This window comes from Bombus pascuorum, chromosome 3 (assembly GCF_905332965.1).
Source record: "Bombus pascuorum chromosome 3, iyBomPasc1.1, whole genome shotgun sequence".
Taxonomy (NCBI): domain Eukaryota; kingdom Metazoa; phylum Arthropoda; class Insecta; order Hymenoptera; family Apidae; genus Bombus; species Bombus pascuorum.
The window spans coordinates 977669-992500 of NC_083490.1; the positions used below are offsets into that span (position 1 = coordinate 977669).

Sequence of the window (14832 nt, forward strand, 5' to 3'; positions counted from 1 at the left end):
GAAATTCCTTCGACGTTTGTTACACGCTCGTCAACAGTTTTCTAATTCCGTCTTTGATATCACGGACACGACCGTCGAGTCGTACCGAGAGTTTCCAATGCGCGACAATTCGAAAAGTGTCGACATCGGAGACGACTCGGTCGGGAACAGGGCGAGTCATGCTATTTACGGGAACAGAATGTTAAACGATACTCGGTCGTGAGTGGGACCATTAGTGACCATGAAATTCCGTTGTCAGGTCTTTGGAAATATATCGAACGATCCAGGAACAGCGATCGATGATCACAACAACTTTCAGTCCTTCTTCGCTGGTCTTATGTTGCTTTTTCGGTGAGTCGAGCAGCTAAACGGAGCAAGTTCCAAGTTGGGCTAAAGTGAACTTTTGTCCACGAGAAAGCTACCGATCAGTCACGCGTTTATCTGGTTTGCCTCGCGAAAGAATCTCGTGTTTCACGCGTTTGTGAGAAATCGGCGTGTAAAACGTATAGAACCCGTAGAACGAACGAAAACAGCCAAAAAACACGAACGATCGGTAGCGACTGACCATTATGGTAGAGTACTGGGCTGTTGGCATGAGGTTTAACAAAAGTAAGCTGCTCGACGTGTCAATCTCTGTTGTAATCGAACCCTGCAATTAGATCTCCTCTAGACAGTTGTTCCATAGAGATGCTTGCCCTAGTTTATTCAAGTTGATCACGTTATAGCGATGCTCGAGAGAGACAGAGAGATTCTCTGCAAAATCGAATTTTATAAAAAAAATCGGTGAACGAAATTCTCTCACTCTCTGTCTCTGTCTCTGTCTCTGTCTCTCTCGAGGGAATCACGGTGTCAAGACGAAGAAGAGAGTTAAAAAGACCGTAGATCGTAATTAATGTGGTGGATGCGTATTGTTAGAGAGTAGATCGACGCTATCGCTATGTACACTGGTTAATCGTAACGTGAAATCGTCGTAGAAATTAAACAACGTGTACGATCACTTGGTCACTCGTCGAACGAGTCAAACGACGAACGTGTCAATTTCGCGGTGCGTTAAAGTTAAATCAAATCGAATCGATCGGAAGGAAAAAACGTTGCTAATGCTGTGCTGGCCCTTTGGCCACGGTCTTTTTCTTTCTGTCGGACTCAGGTATTCGGTAACATCGCGCTGGATGCTGATAGTTCTATTACCAAGCACAACAATTTCCAAAGCTTCATTCAAGGTCTGATGTTGCTTTTTCGGTAAGTAACACGTCACAAACTACGATTAAAGAAATACAAAAATGAAACCAGCTACTTACGTTTCGTTCCCTTTATATTTATTTTTCTTTTCTGTCGTTTTATATTTTCGTCGGTGTTTCGTTTGTTTGCGAAAAGAGCACTGCGCTGAAACTTAAACACACGCAAATTTCAAAGTCAGAGGAACTTGAATTCTCGAGGAACTTAATTCTCGTTGGACGATGTTTCGCAGAATAAGAAAGAAAGATACGCGTATAAGGATCGAGGTGATTACTTTTACGTTCTATCGGTTCGATCGACTAACACACTAAACACGAACGGGCTAAACTACGCCTATTTCGTACAAGTTCAAACTAACACCGTAGTAGAGCAGTCGAGTAGAGAATCGAGTTACTACCAACCAGTATTCGCTTTTGGTGTTGCATCTGATTCTGATCACGAGGAAACAGAGTTCTATGCATGAACCGTGTTCTCACTGACATATTCGATAGATTCGATATAAACGACGTATCGAAACACTTGTATAAAATCGAGTCTAACGCTAAACGTTTGTAGTTTGATACCGATAAAGTGGAAATATTTATAAAAGTTCCCGTTGACGACCTATCGTATGCTTCGTTGAGTTGAGTAATTTGCATGCGAGTTCCGATCGACGAATTCTGAAATTCCATTATCAACTTCCATTTAACACCGATCATCCAACGAGAAAGACATATAGCAACGGAAGCAAGATGAATTTCATAAGTCGTTGATTACTGCACAAATGTCTATCAACTTTCCATGGGTATAGCTTTCAAATTGTAGCAGAGGTTCGACGAAGAGAGGCCGTCGTCTTTGAATTTCCGATTTTCATGAAATTTTCTCAAAGCAACAACAAAGTACAAATCTTATCCTAATATTTATCACGAGTATCACGGTATCGTTGAAAATCGTACGCGTGGCAAAAGTTTCATAAAAGTCGGACGTTCGAAGATAGGAATCTCTTCTCTTTAAAAACGATTCGTCCGCGAGAAGCGATTGAAACGTGAAATGTTATCAGGTGTGCGACCGGCGAGGCGTGGCCAAATATCATGCTGTCCTGCGTGAAAGGTCGTCCGTGCGATGTGAAAGCCGGAAAGCAAGAACCCGGTGGCTGTGGCTCGAACATCGCGTACGCCTACTTCGTCTCGTTCATCTTCTTCTGTTCGTTCCTAATGCTGAATCTCTTCGTTGCCGTCATTATGGACAATTTCGATTATTTAACGAGAGATTCGTCGATCCTGGGCGCTCATCACTTGGACGAGTTCGTTCGGATCTGGGCCGAATACGATCCAAACGCAACGGGCAAGATCCATTACACCGAGATGTACGACATGCTCAAGAACATGGATCCACCGTTGGGGTTTGGTAACAAATGTCCAAACAGGCTTGCCTATAAGAAGCTCATCAGGATGAACATGCCGGTGGACGTCGACTTGAAGGTGAACTTCACTACCACTCTGTTCGCCTTGATTCGCGAGAATCTCAATATCAAAGTGAGAAGGGGTGAGTTTTCGCATTCTCTCTTTCGTCGAATCTGTCAGCTCGTTAACGAGCGTCGTGTGACTTATTTTCGAATTTGACCTACGATCGGTGTCGTTGGATCGTCGAGCGATTCGTAAAATTGAAATTTCACCGAGTCGATTGACTTTAATTTTGATATGCCGAATTTTGGCAAACTATCGGAATCGCTTTTATATCGCCCAACGATTATATCGATACCGATCTAGGATCGACGTGTACGTTGGAACAACGTCGCTTCACGATTCGTATTCGCTTTTAGCTTCCGAAAGGAACCAAGCGAACGAAGAACTGAGAGACACGATCAGAAGTATTTGGCCTCTGCAGGCGAAAAAGATGTTGGACCTTTTGATACCTAGGAACGAAGGTGAGAATTTTCTGAAACTTGGAACGGTATCGCCGTTCGAGATACTCTACAAACGAGCGTTTTATTGCTTTGATTTTAGAATTAGGCAAAGATAAGATGACCGTTGGTAAGATATACGTCTGCCTTCTGATACTCGAAAGTTGGAGGACGACCAGGTTTGGTCAGATAGAATCAACCGGACAGGTGAGTTTATCGTTGGTTACGGTTCGAGTGTAACTCGTACGAAAATGGAAGTCCCTAGCGATATTTCCCTGTTCAAACAAGGAACCTCTGTGTTGCACTTCCACGTGGTTTGTTCGTCGCCTTGCTGATATCCTCGTTAGATCGTCAATTTGCACTGTTTCCCGATGAAAGTGGTTAACTCGGTTAAAACGAAGCGAGTCGACCAGGCGAACCTCGTAGGAATGCAGTCGAGGATTGAGTTCGAATGGATGTTTGTCGTTGGCTTCTTCGTGGTAGGATTTCACATGGACGGTGTGAAAATCACGTTTCGAATAGAGAATTTCCAAGATTCCAAGTAGCTTCTTGATCGCCCACGAAAGCTTAGTATCGCGGAGACTCGAAAATTCCCGGAATCGAACGGATAAGACGATCGAGTTACCTCGAGGACGATTTTCATCGGAAATATCAAGACGCATTTGGAAATATGGACGCGATTCTAAGCTTTCTTCCTGTTTCCCAACATTCTGACGCTATATTAATGTGTGCTCAGTAGTGCTGAGAATTTCTCAAACGTTCTAACGAGTAAAGAATATTGGAAATTTTTGGCCGAACTCTTTATCCCGGCGTAGCCGTCCTACGACGAATAAAACGAACGAGACGTCGATAAAGGGAAATGTGGTTGTTCGGAAAAACTTGTTGGAGTGGTCTCGCTGGGATAACGAATCGGCGTAATATATCGTTAGTTGAATATTACGAACAAGGAAGACGTTCAATTTCTGTCTGTTAAGTTGAATTAGCCGAGTCAATATGTGTAGAAGCAGTTCGATGTGTCACCCTTCCTGAACGTCACGATTCAAATTTCATGCAAATGACTAAACGTAGATTATCCAGAGTCGATACGTCGATCGCTACTACTTAATTATTACTACTTAATTAGTTGACAAGGTTGATAAATTTGACGACTATAACGATACGACGACGATCCGAAGTTCATTTCGGTCGTTCGATCGGTCGATGCTACGCAGCGTACGACGTATCGACGCGAATACGGATTACACATAGAAAATTAGGACGATATAAGTCTTGAATGAGTTACGATTAGAATATTAGAAAAGAATCTGTGTGTTGAATTTATACGTGTTTCCATTGAAAAGTCATAGAAAGAGAGTACGACAACGAGGTTTGAACCTTCGAATTATCGATAAATAGAATTACCTTGTTGTTCTTGTTATTACTATTCATTACTATTATCTTTATTATTATTACTGTTATGGTTGATTATGATTATGATTATGATTATGATTATCGTTATTATTGTGACATTAGCGTAGGAGTAATTTATGAAAACTGGATATTAATCACAGATACTGTATTATGTTTATGTAGTTATTATATACCCAGACAAGAGGATGTTCACGCAGCTATCAATCATCTCTTTGTGTCTTTTCTCTTTGTTTTCCAGAACGATAACGATCTTATCGATAACGATAATGCCGGGCAAAGTCCTGCAGCCCAGGCGGTAGTACTTACTTTTTCTCTTACTTATCTTATCATCTTAATACGGTCTTTCCGTTTTATTTTTTCTTTGTACAGAGTTACATTACGTTTCACTAATACGATCGTTCACGTGTTTCGTCGTTCGCTGCAAGGCGGATCGTCGAGAGGTTTTAAAGAAAATTCGAAATCGATACGTTTTAATCGACGGTGCGTACATAGAAGGAAAGTAACGGCGAAAACTTTGCAGCGAATGATCTACCTTTCTTGTACATAATAACATTAATAATACGTTCCTTTTATATCTCGATCGCTATCTCCCGCAGAGACACAGTAGCCTATCGTGTACCGTATCCTTTGTACATATTACAAAGTATACTCGATCGATCGATCGATTTCGATCGTTGATAATAGTACGATTCTTCTTTTTCTCCTTTTCGTTTTCTTTTTTTTTTTTCTTTTTTTCTTAATTTACGAATCGGCGGTTGTATCTCTGCTCTTTTCTTCTTAATCTTGTACGTTTCTTTCTATGTATCGACACAGATCCACGATACAGACGCGTGCACACACTGTGACATTTATCACACATGTACATTTTCGTTAGAGTTACTTTCCTTTCGTCACATCGTAGACCTTTGTTCTTTCCTTAACTGTTCAACTGTCACCGAATCACAGATCGATAGAGGATAACGCAACCGCAATTGATGCGAACGCGTATAATCGCCGCACACGCTATCGGCAATTTGAACTTTACGAAAAGAGAAAGCAGAAAATATGAAAATGACGAAATCAACGGCAGTTGCGTTCTATATAGAATCACAATCACACGAGCGAACTTTTCTTCTTTCTTAGGCACTTAATATATTAGTGGAAGTAATTACTAGAGCATCCGTCGAGTTTACACTATATAGAACTTTTAGATATTTTAGTCTTTCCTTTTAAAAGAATTTCCTTTCTTTTAATGGCACGTTTCCTCTTCAAACAATAAGCAACTAGTCTAGGATAATATTTGAATCTAGTTAAATTCGTTCGATTCTATGCATCGTCAACTTCTGATCGTCTTTTCCTCTTCTTTGCCCTATCGACGAAAGAAGGTGTTCTTTTAACGAAGATAGTCTACGAAAGATAGTCGCGACGATGCATAGAATCGCGACGTTTTGAGTTTTCTAGTGGTGGTGTCGATGTCACGTGGGCGATCGTTCGCACGTTGTTCCCACGTGAATCGGCTCTTTGCCCCGAGAACACGATATAGCTGTGTGTAAGTAAATTACCTAGTACGTGGTACCTCCTATAGAAAAATACTAAAGAGGCTCGATCCTCGAACATAGCTCGCCTTTTGCCTCGAGTATCATTCCATTAATTAGGTCGCAATTAGTGATCACCGATATCCGATTTCATCTCTTAGAGCGATAGTTCTCCAAGCCCAAACGTATTTGATTAGTTGGTGTCCGACATAGTCGATCTTAGATCAAGCATTAAAACTTGTTTCTTTTGGAATTTTTTCAAAACGATGTATCCTTGTTACGAAACTTTGCTACAGCTCTGATTGTACCTTTTCTTCTTACTTCTTTTCTTTTCTATTCTCTCGTTCGCCCCCCCCCACCCCACCCTACAGCAGCTCTTAGACAAAAAATTGAGGAATTCACCGTCGATTCGAACTAGATTCTCCGGGACTGTGTTCTCGGGAAAGCGGAAAGATCGAATCGAGGTGCGTTCATCGAGTTAGATTTTCTCGTTATATGTATCAAAAGTGTATATTATTTTCTTTCTTATCTACCTGTTAATCTCTCTAACGACGTAGCGTAGTGATTACTCTTAGAGAATCTACAATTTCCTTAGACTCGTTGCCTTGCTGATTCTCTTCCGATGGCTTACTTTCTCACACGATTTTACAACAAGGACACACGATTCAGCATCCCGTTACTCGATTACACGCAGACAACACGACTACGACTACCATACTGTTTTTTAACCAGCTAGATTTCGAGTTTTTCTACGGAAGATTCGACGACGGCCTGTTTTTTTTTTTTTTTTTTTTCTCTCGAAACGAACGATGCTGTGAACAACCAAATGTTTTCTTTCTTCGCGATGCAACCACGATCATTCGCCGGAATTCGACGCGATATTTAACGACGGTTCGAAGTACGGCGAATATTCGGGTTGCTTCTCGATCGTCGAGGGCAAAAAGGGCCTCCGCGAGGATGCGCTTTTCGTCGTTCTTTAAAGTATCCAAATATTTGTAGACCAAAAGTATTTGAACAGTAAAAAATTCTGTCGTATCGTATTCATAGTATTTGAACGAAGATAATTGACGGTAGATGAAACGTAGCGAAATATGGCGTACGTAGGCATGTTGGTAATTCGAGTGAAATGTACACCCGCGTCCAGTTTATGTGTACGTATACGATAAACGAATAGAGTTAGTCTAGTACCCCCAAAGTAGTTCTGTTCGCTATGGTTGGCTTGTGTACTGTGTTTGTCCACGACCTGTTCGCATATGTATGTACTATCGATATGTCGAAGAAAATATTCGCCAATCGTGCATCTTCCTCTGCCACCGATTTAGAAATTGATTTCCTCGAAGAATTACAGGGGGACCAGGGAATATTGCGCGCGTCTATCCAACATCGAGGAATATGAACGATTCGCTTATTACGTTGCATGCCTACTAACGTTTGCATTTCTACAGTACCGTAACCGTGACGAGTAATTAAATGTCTTCGTTTGCATATAGTTCTTTACGCTCACTTGTAAACACTCGACAAGTAAATAAGAAAAATAATCGATATACGTACGTAAGAATCTAGCTTTTGAGAAACATATACAGGCTTTGCCAGAGTGATTCACCGTCACAGATTACAGTTACCACTTTTACTACAATTTCGTTCGATGCTCGACATTTTTTGCAATTCTCTGCACACGCATCTCAAAAAGCAAATAGAAAAAAAGTAAACGAAAAAAAAAAAAAAAAAAGAAACGTGTACTTTCTTGCCGTTGGAGGAAAAAATCTTTTTCTTAGCGACACTCTCAAGTGCACCATGTCACGTAATACTCTTTCTAGCATGGCCTCTGTCTTTTGGCGAAAATTTCTCTACTGCCGTTTCGTTGCTACAACTCGTGCTCTATCTTAATCGTTCTTTCTTTTTTTCCTTCTAACTCGAAAGCACGCAAGAGAAAGATAAGAAAAAAAAAAAAAAAAAAAAAGAAAAAAGGTAAACGAAAGAAAGCCTGTATGTGCCTTGTACATACTGTACGATAATACGAGTTGGCTCGAAGATCGAAACGTCTGTAAACGACGATCGATAAAAACGACAAAGTAAAAATATAAAAACACATACATAAAAGAAATATCGATCAACTCTGATAGTCGGTGTGGTTTCGCACGTTCGACTTTAGCAATCGGCCTTATTCAACTGCATACTGGACGTGACGGCGGTAAATCATACCGGAAATAATCACGCAGCCGGAAGTAGGGCGAACAGCCTCGAACACGTGGTACGGCCGACGCCGGAAACGAAGCTCGATCAACGCAAGGAGCACATGGAGGAAGACGACGAGCACAGTAGACGTCAACGTAGCATCAGGTACACGGTCTCCGTTTTAATCTCGATCGGATATCGACGGCTAGCCGCCGAACCGTGCTTCGTTTTCCAACAGACCGTGTTTCTCGCTCTGTAAGAACATCGTTGCTCGTAAGAGCTTAAAACGCGAGAAACGATAGCGGGAAATTCGGTTTGTCCCAAAAACGAAGAACTAAATAGAAAGGAATATTGGTAATGGTGTAATGAAGGATTTTCTTCTTCTGTTTCGGTTTGATTTCAGAAATAAAAAGGTGAACTGGAAGATGTCCCACCAGTACGATATACTAGGCAGCAGCGGAGAGAGTAGCCAGGGAGGGGGTGGGTCTGGGGTTGTACCCGTAGTTATTGACGAGGATCGCGCCCCCGAGCTAGAGCCATTGCTGGCTGAGGTGCCCTCCCAGCAGGATCAAAACTACTACTACCACCATCACCATCACGACCAATACTACGATACCGACAATGATCTATACTATGACCATCACCACCACCACCACCACCATCACCATCACCATCATCATCATGCTCACCGACCACCCTCGTACTATCAACACCAGAATACCTACGCACCTCGCTCCTCGATCCGTTATCACAAGGTCTCTCGGCTCGATTCAATTAAAATCCTCCTCGATTTCGAATGAATCTCGATTTCCCACGAAATCTGCCTCGATCGGTTGCGATACAGAACGAATCGACTTAGCTCGTTGGGTTTATCAGGCTGGCGAGCTAAGGGATTTCCACTTGCTGTGCGCTTGGTTCTACTTCGCCTCGAGACACGTGTCTAGATCGCGGTAGATCGAGGATACTTCGCTTCGATCGGCATTGTACAGATATTTTTTCACGTTGTTGGCATTTCTAGATCGAACCGACCGATTCTGTACATAGATCTCGGTGTGCGACGTTACGCTTTATTAGACTTAGATCGATTATCGTTAGAACGGGATATATCGTTTGTTTCGTGGAATTAGTTTGAACGATGTGGTAGTAAGTCGCGTGTGATCTCTTATTTACGATTAGACGAAGAAGCAGTTCCCTTAGTCTAGTTCGTGAATAACCAAAGAAATTCCTTATAGACGGACTCGAGGACACCCTTAGATCGGGATAGATTTTAGACGACTAGATCCGTATCGTAGTGGATAGACTGGCGTTCGCGAGGTTAGTGAAAACGTTGTTTGATTCGCGCACGGTTGTCGCGAAACACGGCTGAGAAAGCATATGCCAGGCAAAGTGACTCGGCATGGATCAAGATCGATTTACGAATCGATGTTGAACGGCCTTCGTCTCGGCACGTGTGTAAATACGAGAAAGAAACGAAACGAAACGAAATTCTTTAGCAAAAGTTCAACGCGAATGTTTAGAGAAACCCCACCCTTATCCCTAGCTGCTTTCAGCCTTGAGATTACTCTCGAGAGTAACGAAGCACTCGTGTATTCGTCGACGATTGCCTCGTTCTCCCTGTGTCTCGTTGTTCGTTATAATTCCATGTATATCCGTGTGCCGGTAAGTAAGAAACATCCGTGAGACGAGCGACGGCTCGTCGCAACGGTAGTGCAAACACGACTAACTGGTTAACTCTTCTTCTCTCACCTAAACCGCTCCGAACGAAACTAAATCAGCAAAGCATGTGCATGCCCGAAACTTTTATCTCGCATGCTTCTACACGCGCGTACATGTGCCTGTATATCGACTTCTCTGCTCCTTCTCGCTGACTGTTCTTCTCATGTTCGAAATCGTCGAGCCATTTTCTCGAGACAAAACCAGACAAACGAGAAGAAGACGAATCTCAGCGCGAATTTCCATCCGCGTGAACCTAATTGACGCGCGGACAGCGACATCGTGGATATTTTCGATTCACGCTCGTTGCTCTTTACGTTTTACGTTTTTTGGGAGACTCGCGCGGAGATTCGCGTTCCGGAGGCAAAAGGCGTCTCGATTCGGAAAAGACGTTTCGTTCGAGTCGCGAATCGTTAGTAACGAAGGCAAAGAATCGCCGGCACCCCGACTCTCCTTAAACTCCTGATTTATTCCGTTTCTCGGGGCGGTCCTCTAATCGACGAGTCTGTTCTTTTAGATGGAGCTTCAGGACGTTGTAGTTAGCGACTCGCGTGCCGGTAGTCTCGAGAGTCTTACCCACGCCGGCAAAAGACTTCATCCACCCGTGCAACCGGTTAGACATCCATCGCGTTCACCGAGTCTAAGGTAAGAACAAGATGAGAGTAACTAGAAAATGAGATTAGTGGAAAGCATCGAATTTGCGATAAAATACGAGCAGGTGTACCGATGCTTATAGTCGACGTTGGATGATGATACGCACGCTGCGAATATGAAATTAATTCGTGATTCTTTTTCAGGAGACACTCGCCAGGGCGACCTGGATACGATCATCATGGTCATTATTACCACGAAGGACCAGGGTTTAGCGACACGGTTAGCAACGTCGTCGAGATTCAGAGACACACGCATCATCCCCATCCGACACAGTACAATCATCGGCACAGGATCCGAGGTACAAGACAGCAATGATAATTTCGTCGAAGAAAACACGGTGCAACGATAAGTCCTTTTTACGAAATCCAACCTACGAATCTCTTTTGCGAACGTTTCTCGTACACGGATCGTATTTGAAAACGATCGTAAAAGTCTCGAACGAACTCCGCTCCGATCTCTGTTCGATGCTGGCACCGTGGAACGGACGAGAGATTCGTAGTTACGATTTAGAAAAAAATATGAATGTCGCTATAAATGGTTTACTCGCAAGAGGCAGAAGCTCTGTGTCACTCGATGTAATATGTTTCTTCGTTTTGTTCTGTTATGCGCCTACAAAGACTATTACGACCACTGCGACTATTACGACGATGGTAATTTCTTTCGCAACTCCGTTTCATTCCCTGTTCCAAAGCAATCTCATTATTATTATCATCGTCATCGTCATCGTCATTATTCATCATCGTTATTATTATCATTATTGTTATTATTACCCTTATTATTATCATTATCGATATATCATCGTCGTCGTCGTCATCTTTATCGTCATCGTCATCGTCATCGTCGTTGTTATCGTTATATCATCATCGTCATTGTCATCGTTACTTTCACCGATTATCGTTTGGCTTTCACGGTTGTACATTTTCCAGCCGCATCGTTCACCGACACAACAAACAGATACAGATTAGTACGCAATCGACACAGTATCGCACAAAACAGACACTCGAATACGAACGATCATACTTTTCCTCGTTCTTTTTCAAACTCTTCTTTATCGATCGGATACGCGGAGAACGTTTCGAAAATTGCAAACGTAAAAGTTCCAAAGAAACCAGTTCTTCTCGACCGTTCTTCGTCGACTACTATACCTAGTACATCGTTCTGTCTTTCTTATATTCGTTGATTACTTACTCGCGATTCCTTCTCTGATTCGTTCGAGACACCGCACTGCACGAAATGGATAACACAGGCTTTCGATATCGAGCACTCTTGCACACTGAAAACACACGCACTCTGTCCCTCCCATCTAGAAACATCGTTGATTAGACGCTCGTTGGTTGTTTGTACTTAGCTATAGTATAACTGCACGCACCGCGGTCCCTAGAATCTTTGGTGGAGCTAGAGAGTTTAGCATGCGGCATGTTGCCCGATGTGGCACTCTGTTAACGAACAGCTAGACCGACTCCGACTCTAGTCGAATTCCACCGTTGCTACGAACCACTCGATATCTATAGTAAATACGCCGGTATCCTCCTAGACGCGCGAACAACGTTCGTTCCCTCGGCTACCACCATGTTCCCTACGATAGTCCTCGAACGATTCCGTTTCATCGAACGATCTCCTAGGGCAGGTAGAAAAGATAGTGATCGCGTAGAGAGACCGGAAACGCAAACGCTAACGACTATATTCGTCAGGTCCGTGGAGCGCTTCGACCAGTCCAGCGAGGACACCGAGTCCCATTCACCACATCGATCGAGGCCGGCATTACGGGACGACAAGCTTGGAACAACGATCGAGAAGTCCGAGTCCGATCGGTGGTCGCCAGCCTGCCCATTCCCACCAGCACTATCATCGGCATCATCCCCATCAGCACAGTTATCCGGTGTTAGTAACCAGACGGGGACAGGGTCGTCTACTGCCTCCAACGCCCAACAAACCTTCGACTCTGCAATTGAAACCGGCGAACATCAATTTCCCCAAGTTGAACGCTTCGCCGACTCACGGCTCGCACATGCACGCGACGCTGCCAGCTGGCATACAGCATCCGCCGCCAGGACAGCATTTGCCACCGATGCAACCAAGCCACTGTCCGTTGAGCTTCGAGCAGGCGGTGGCAATGGGCCGCGGCGGCCGTCTCTTGCCCAGTCCCGTGCCAAACGGGTACAAACCTCAGCCACAGGCTAAGCAAAGAACACCCAGGTGAGCGTTCCTTCGATTTTCTTCCAACTATTCGAGTTACGCTGGACGTTGTACGAAACGTCGAGTCGCGTTATCCGTTGCCAGTGGCCCAATTCACGAATTCCGTCTAAGAAATCGAGTCGTGGAATGAAATATTCAAAGGAAAAACTAACCATCGACTGTGAAATTAAATAAGGATATGAGATAAAACGTGAATTTTCGATAGCCACTGGGAACGAACGCGTTGAGAAGTTGAGAGTTAACATTTCGTCGGATCGTTACAGATCGAGACACTCTGACAGCGACGAAGACGACTGGTGCTAGCCAAAGTGGGACCCTGGACGGTGGTCCGGTGACGTGGACGCCCCCAGGCGTCTTAGGGTTTGCGCGTGAATCTTCCACGTCGGGAGGCGCATCGATCTAACCGCGAACGCGGAAGCGATGAAAATCGATCGATTAGCTTCGAGCTTGGCAACTACGTCAGAGTTAATGTCCGTTCGTCGAGTCGGACGGGACAGGTGTACGCGATCAGGGACAAGGAAACGAAGCTACGTGTTACAGCGACGTCGCTACTGGTACGACCGAGTAGAAGAGAAGGTACACCTTGAAATGCAATGACCAGCTGGTTCGAAGGAGGACTCGACCGAACGGATCGAATCGTGTTTCACGAACGGTGCAGAAACAGGACAGGCGAAGTATTTCAAAGGAAATGACGCGACCGAAACGAAAGCAACATCGGATGATCGTTACAGGGACAACAAAGCAACGTGTACGTATAATACTAAAACGAGCAGTCGTCACGGTGGCCACCATCGAACAGACTATGTGCCACGAATACGATGATCGTCGGTTTAACGCGCAAAACGATCAAAACTAAACGAGAAATACAGAGAGAGAGAGAAAAAGGGAAAGAATATTCGCAATCACCGCCTGTCGTGCGGTATTCTTACGAAGAAGTTGAAGCGTCGTCGGAGTTACATTCGTGGGAACTTTCTGAAATTTTCTTTCGTCTCCAACTTCGAAGCTTCCTTCGCTGTGCTTTTTAATCGACGGACCGAGCCGAGGAGGATCCACTTTTTATACGATGAATTATACGACGAGGGAAGCGCTCTTTTACGGTTGAGCGCGTTCGCTTCGGATCCCTCTCCGCGCGAATCTACCAAGTTCTTCAAATACGGCTGTATCGAACAGTTGCGCCCTACGCGACGCCCTCTCACCGACTTGGATACAGCGAGTTTCCCCACCTGTCTCCCCACATGTTTGGAGGAACTGGTCGGCGATGCGAAGGCGCCTTTGCCAACGAAACGTCTCATCTTCTTGATTTTTCTATAAGTTGCGCCCAACTCGAGCGACTTGTCAGGAAGGTTCTCGATGCGAACCAACAGGCGGAATCGATCAACGGGAACGAATTTCGTCCGACGAGTAAAGCGTTTTCGTACGAATTCGAAAAAATTAAACGAGATACAATCGTATAAGCGTAGGAAAAAGGCACCGTTCGATACGTTCGATGCGATATAGACCACGAGGCACAAGTTCTTCTTCTTCACGAGTCACTGTTTGCGCGCAGTTGGTTCCATTTCGCTCAGAATATCTCTCGTCGCAGTAGCGTTCGATTTACCGAACGAGTAGGCAAACATCGAACCTATCGAAATTTCTTACGGGTCCGTTCTATCGTTGATCAAGCCGTGCAAAAGTAAGAAAGAAAAGGAGAAAGGAAGAGGTGTATCGGAAAAGCGGATGAGAAATGCAACGAGAACCGTGGCTACGAACATCCGATATCTCGTACGTTCGCAAATCGGTAGCCGCGGTTCTTGCGCCGGTGCAACGTTCTCTCTTTAGTTTACTTTCGCGAAGATTCACGACCAGCCGACAACGTTGCGTAAAAAACGAAGTACGATCACCCTATAAAAATGTATCGAACACGAGAGAAAAAAAAAAAGATACCGTTGCTAAATTATGCGAATAATCGGTTGCCTCGCTGATAGAGGGGTAGCTATTTAAAAAAAAAAGTAAAAAAAAAAAGTAAAAAAAAAAAAAAATACTCGAAGATACACATGCTAAACGATACATCGAACTAAATACGTAGGAATTTTT

At 43.9% G+C, this 14832-nt stretch overlaps 1 protein-coding gene across 24 annotated transcripts in view; it reads left to right on the forward strand.

Annotated features, from left to right (window-relative positions):
- LOC132905237 (voltage-dependent calcium channel type A subunit alpha-1) overlaps window positions 1-14443 on the forward strand; it is a 101102-nt gene extending 86659 nt beyond the window's left edge. For 10 of the 24 annotated variants that reach the window (XM_060956333.1, XM_060956334.1, XM_060956332.1 and 7 more), the window contains 12 exons: window positions 1127-1218; window positions 2255-2739; window positions 3017-3121; window positions 3201-3304; window positions 4746-4802; window positions 8174-8361; window positions 8600-8951; window positions 10427-10554; window positions 10707-10861; window positions 11181-11213; window positions 12255-12759; window positions 13023-14443. In XM_060956333.1, coding sequence (XP_060812316.1) covers window positions 1127-1218; window positions 2255-2739; window positions 3017-3121; window positions 3201-3304; window positions 4746-4802; window positions 8174-8361; window positions 8600-8951; window positions 10427-10554; window positions 10707-10861; window positions 11181-11213; window positions 12255-12759; window positions 13023-13062 — 2244 coding nt within the window. In that variant the 3' untranslated portion in view covers window positions 13063-14443. Of the gene's footprint in view, window positions 1-238; window positions 331-1126; window positions 1219-2254; window positions 2740-3016; window positions 3122-3200; window positions 3305-4745; window positions 4803-8173; window positions 8362-8599; window positions 8952-10426; window positions 10555-10706; window positions 10901-11180; window positions 11214-12254; window positions 12760-13022 lie in introns of those variants that run through there. The other 14 variants (XM_060956346.1, XM_060956348.1, XM_060956338.1 and 11 more) reach the window with 10 other exon arrangements.
- The last annotated feature ends 389 nt before the right edge of the window (window positions 14444-14832 follow it).